We start from the raw sequence: 6093 nt of genomic DNA, 5'->3' as shown, positions 1-6093 counted from the left end.
GTGTTGGTAGAAAAATGACAAATTTATTGAGAATAAAATATGCTGCATTTCTTCATTCAATTTCTTGATTGAAAGTATGAAATAAAAGGTATTCTTAGCAGAGGTAATTTGCATATGGTGATCTCGAAACTTCTTCGCCATAACGGAAATGGAGCACTGGGAAAGTAAACGCAGTTGTGCAGTGCAGTAACATCGATAGCAGACGTGGCGCAGGAGATCGAGAGAACACGGTGAAACACCCCCAATATTCAGCTGGAACCATTTCTCTCTGATGGGGGATTACGGAATAGCTGTATCCGCCAATATTGGAGGTTTAACGTCTTTGAATAGCAAACATATTTTACAGAGCAAAGGTATATTTACATCCGATACATCGCCAACTCGTACCATGCAAGATGACATTTTACTCGAAAAATCGACCAGTAAACAGACGCAGCAACTCCAAGTGAATTCTGAAAATGGAACTGATCAAAATGGCGAGAACTTTGCTAAGAACGGGAAAATTGACACTAATGCGCAGTTGGATGATAGACGGCCTGATTTACTCGGAAATGTGAGTACAAGTTCCATGAATGCTGGCGAGGTCACTAACGGTACGACAACAGCTGTCATCTCAATGTCGTCTGCCGCTCCGGCATTTTGGTCAAACGCAGCAACAGATGACAGTTTCGTCCAAGGATTCCCTTCTGTTAATGGTACTGTTGCATTCCAACAGTTTCCTCCTACAGCAAATAACATGTTTAATGCTGCACTGGCATCCCATATGGGGATGAACGTTCCCCCTCAGCAACAGCCACCCCCACGAAGGGCGATAACAGCACATCACAACTTTCCACAACGACAGGGTATGATGATGAATAACAATTCTAAATCCTATCCTAACTGGAGTAACGCCCCCCAGCCAGCATCATGGTCACAACAAACACAATCGTTCTCTACGGGATGGGCAAATGTACCACAGCAAAGAAGATCTATGCCCAGTATGAATCCAGTTTTAAAGAAACCCAGTATTAACAACCAGTACCATCGTGTTGGTCAGTCTACACCATTGATATCACCGTCCAAGTTTCGTCGAAGTACATCTTTCCCAGGACAGATGCACCAGACTGCCCTGCTTAAACCAAATCTCGACTTACATAGCCTTGATGACTCCCAAAGAGATGCAGTTCTAACCTATCAGGTATGTAACCCATGTTAATATTTATGGATCTTGAATTTGACAGCAATTGCACATGTATATTCATTCGTTATGCAGCTGTATAAATTTGTTCCATATGCAGAGATGCAGTGGTAACCTTATGAACATTCCAAGCATGCCATCGTTCTGGTTAGGTCCAACCGCATCAATAGATACATATCATGGCTGTGCCTATACACTATTAGAGTATATTACTACATACAGTGAAAATGCTTGTTCTTATCCATTTAAAAATGGTGTTATTAATTGAACAATAAAAATTATAAACTTTTCCAGTAACATTACCTTCATAGATAGAAATTAGTTTTCATTTAACCAGAATTTCTGACATATTCCCTTGGGGTTTTGATTTTGAATAGGAGTGTCATGATCACTTCCATATGGAAATCGTCAGAACAAGGTAGTGAATCGAATAATATTTTGCTCTATTTTTGTTATCCTTTAATGTATGTCATTATCGGGTTAGCTTTTCATTGGGGCAATGGAAACAAAGGTCATTGTCCGGTAGAGGCTAGTATCACAACAATGACCAGTCTCTCTCAATACAACCAAATCAATAATTCATGTGGGTCCACAGATGCAACTGACACAGGGATTTCTGATACAGGAGTGTGATTGCCACCTACACAAGCTGTTGTAGGTTAAATTGATTATGTGACAGATGCAATTGTAATCAACATAGTCCATGAAAATAAAGGATGGCGAGATACATACAAGTACCAATCCATATCAAAGCTAGGAAATTACTGATGTATGGAATTAAAAGTGCAGGTACATGTTCTGATACTGACATGGCTAATAATACTACACATGGCTTAAAACAGGGTAATCATTGTTACACCTTCAGTTTTTATAGGAAAAATCCAATTCCTTCTATTAATATAAGTATAAAATTTGATAATATTGACCAGTGTTATGGGTAATCTTTAGCAAATATATATTTCCACCCCGTCTCATCTTTTAAAATTTTGTTTGTTGCAAACTGGCAACTACATGTAGCAGTGTTTAGAGTCTGGAGTTGAAACAATAAATGTTTCTAGCCCTGAAAAGTTACCCCAGAGCATAAAACAATAACATACAAGGGTTATTTTACTTTGGACTTGGACATAAAATACATTTGACATCTTTAAACGGATTGAAACATGGCTTATATTCGGTTATAACCAAATTTTATCCATGATACACTTCTAATGAACTGGTTCATTTAAGCATTTTATAAGTGTATAGTTGTTTTGATTAGAATTATCATGGCAAGACTAAAGGGATATGCTGGGTAAAACACAGCCACAGGGTTATGTGTCATGAACTTCCATCATGATACGATATGCCTAGTTTGCGTAAGTTTCTTCTAGCAATTTGCAGATCAGCCATTTTGAATTGCTCTGCCTCTGATTGGGAGTCAAGTAGTGTTGAGAATCGGTTGATACATCATGTTTGGTTAAATAAAATTTCTTACAAAACCAGAATCAATTTATCGTAGATCACCTTGATAATGCAAATGATTTGTTTATATACCTTAGATATTCATTTGGATTGACTAAGATTTACGTGGTGGGTGTCATAAATGACAGCGGAAAATGCTTACTCTTCTGGAGCACCTGGTCTTGTTCTCCTTTCCTTGTATATTTTCAGAACATTCAGTGTAGATCTTTTTTTTTCATCTTGTTTTATTGAATTTGGATTGTGATTATATGTGTTGAAATTGGTACTGTCTTGTTGTTTGGTTTTTTTTCAACTGATTTCTTTAAAGCTTGTCTTCAATGAACAAGTACAACATGATAGTTCAGTGCTAGGAATGATTTTCAAGATATTGAATAGATTATATCTAATGATTCCACCACATGACAAATGTTTGGCTTACTGTCACACAGACTAATTTAGTAATGATTCTAAAATGTAATGTCTGTTTATTCATGTTTTCTTATTACTATTCATTAATATTTGACAGATCATATCAATGTTTTCATCTTTTTTTTTTGTCAAAAAAGTATATTGGAATAAGTTAGATGTTTGACCACAAAAGAATTTGTTGAAAGCTTTAAGGGTAACTCTGATAAAACAATATGGAAGACTTTTCAGGAAAACATATAAAGTTGATGAAAAATTTCAAAATCTGTAATTAGTATTTTGAAAATTTCATTATTGATTGTGAACTCTTTTTTCACATTTGATGAGTTGTCAACTATAATCAATCACTGGGTTGGCCCAACTTGAGTACAGTGAATTTACACTTTTGTTGTATAGTTGAAATACAAAGCACTTTACTTACCAGGAAAACATTGCACATTTGATTTTATACCTACACTAGTACCATAAGTTGGATTTCCAATGACAGATAACCAGTCTGTATCTCCATACGTAGGGTATGAAATTAGTAGCTGATCATTATGAAAACCAATATACTAATATATTGTGACACTACTTGTCTGAAGAATTTAATCAAACTTTCTGTAAAAAAGATTTTATTTCTTTTACTTGGCTCTTTTGTAGCATACTGTGGGTGAAAGAAGGAATGTTTTGTTGAGATTTGAATAAAAATTATTTGTTTATGAATTTGACAGTAACAAACTATATATATAAATAGACACTTCTGTAAATGTATTTAGTGTGAATGATAATTGTATAATGACATAATGTTAAACAAAATTGATACAGTTTTTGTTGTGGGCCAGAACCTTTGCCACATTCTTTGTCCTATTAGTCTACTGCCTGGGATACATATTCATATATCCTCAAGTTGAAACCTGCTTGTGTTCATTAATAACTAGCTTGTAGATTCTAACCAGATGCCAGAAGTAATGATACAATGCTATCCCATTAGTGCCGAAGTGGAGTTATGATTGATGCACTTAGAATCTTGAAAGCATTTAGTTTTACTAAAGATCGGAATAATAGACAAGTGTATACTTTCTTTGGATATAATTTATCTCCATTTAATGTGTAGTATACCTGCCTAGTATATCATCTGGACAATTTTATTATGAAATGTTGTAGCTGCTTGGTGTTTCAACATGCCATAGGTTACACAATTAAAGCAGGTCTGAAAACTTTTCAACATTTAGACTAACATAAATGATAAACTATCATTAATAACATGCATGCACAGATCAATTATAAAAGTTCCTTGTATTAAAAGTACATAAATTGTATTTGTGTGCATGTTTACATGCAAGATAAATTTGTAAATTTTTTTAATATTGCAAAGTGAGCTGAAAGATTACTTCTAATGGTGACAGCTTTTTTGCTCTAAATGATTTTTTAGCAAGGAGATGATAAAACATTTCACAACAACACATTCTTAATTGCAAACGACACAGCATTCTTAATCGTAAATGACACAGCATTCTTAATCGTAAACGACACAGCATTCTTAATTGTAAACAACACAGCATTCTTAATTGTAAACAACACAGCATTATTTGTTGTAAACGACACAGCATTCTTAATTGTAAATGATGCATACAATTTGTGGACATAATAAATATTTCCATATCTTGTTATGTCCTTTAGATGTTTTACAAGTTTACTTTTTTTCACTTTGAAATAAAATAGTATCTTGGTACTGTATTGTAAACTTCAAGTGAATGTTTATATGTGTACATATGGAGCTAGATGCATAACACTGATGACTATTTAACACACTTAGAAAAATTGGCAACAGGTTTCAACATATGTTACTTGTAAAAATAATAGATGTGAAGTAAATGTATAGTGAAGATGTAATTTAATGCATATTACAAGCAGCTCCGGATTCAAGTGTTTCCTTTTATTTGTGCACTGTGGGATGAAATTTTGTGTTGGCACAGAAACAAGTATGTTGTTTTGGAGGATTGGTGAACTAGAAATATATGGAAAACAGGAATTCCTTGTATACTAGGATTTCTTATCTGCACGGGACTGGTTGTGAAAGGCATAACAAGGTCTTTGTGGTGCTGCTTATTAAACTCCCAATATCAATTTGTGTTATCGGAAAGTGTATAATAATCATCCATTGTATTGACTAGGAATAAATTACCTGTGTGTTGTACATACCTGCTGAAATTAAATGGAACGTATACAGATTATTATACTGTTTAAATGATCTGGTAAGACATGCCATGTACAGTAAAGATAAAGTTTCCTTTATAGTATTTAAAGGTTTGTTTACAGTAATCGGACATGGATTCAAAAATAAACATGCAAACAAGACTAGTGTTAATAAGCAGTGGTATGAATTTATTACTTGTATATATACAAGTAAGGCAAGAGATCAGAACAGAAGTTTTAAATATGAAATTCTGTATACAATTGTATGAAGCAACAACTGAAAAACAAGAATTATCATTTTTTTCCCCATCATATGATCTGAATCCATGAACTGATAATCATGTTTTTCAGGATAGGGATATTCTGGATCACTCTGAGGTGAAATTTGTGGATTTTTACCCATGGTTTGCTGAAAATTTTAATTGAAATCTTGGAATGTGCATTATAATGAAGTAAATTCCTAATAACTTTTCCAAAATCTTGAAATCCTCTCATACTAAGGTCTCAGAACTATCCCAGAGGTATCATTATGAGATAACAACAAGAATTTACATGACCATGATTATGGTGTTTATCCTTTATCATGTGTTACTAATTCATTGTTTTCCAAAGAAATAAAAAAAAGAAGACATTTTCAGGAGTTGTACCTATAAATAGAAGTGAAATGAAGTGGAAAGTAAGTTATACTTGTATAAATGCATATATTAATGTGCAAATTTTCGAACTGCTGTTGAAATTTAAGGAGATTTCATCAGCACATGATCTAATATAGCTAAGTATGGCACACAGTTATCACTTAGCATTCCACACATAGAATCTTGGTTCCATCCCAGAAGTCATTTGTGGAATGGAATTTTCAGAGAGAGTGT

General features: G+C 33.9%; 1 protein-coding gene across 1 annotated transcript in view; it reads left to right on the top strand.

Annotated features, from left to right (window-relative positions):
• Positions 1-208: 208 nt before the first annotated feature.
• The window catches only part of LOC132545339 (cytoplasmic polyadenylation element-binding protein 2-like), a 32802-nt gene continuing 26917 nt past the window's right edge, over positions 209-6093 (top strand). The window contains exon 1 of the mRNA XM_060209015.1: positions 209-1180. Coding sequence (XP_060064998.1) covers positions 272-1180 — 909 coding nt within the window. The 5' untranslated portion in view covers positions 209-271. The remainder of the gene's footprint in view (positions 1181-6093) is intronic.

This window comes from Ylistrum balloti, unplaced genomic scaffold (genome assembly GCF_031769215.1).
Source record: "Ylistrum balloti isolate Yb309-2 unplaced genomic scaffold, AGI_CSIRO_Ybal_v1 Utg369840, whole genome shotgun sequence".
Taxonomy (NCBI): domain Eukaryota; kingdom Metazoa; phylum Mollusca; class Bivalvia; order Pectinida; family Pectinidae; genus Ylistrum; species Ylistrum balloti.
This window is presented reverse-complemented; position numbering and strand designations above follow the sequence as displayed.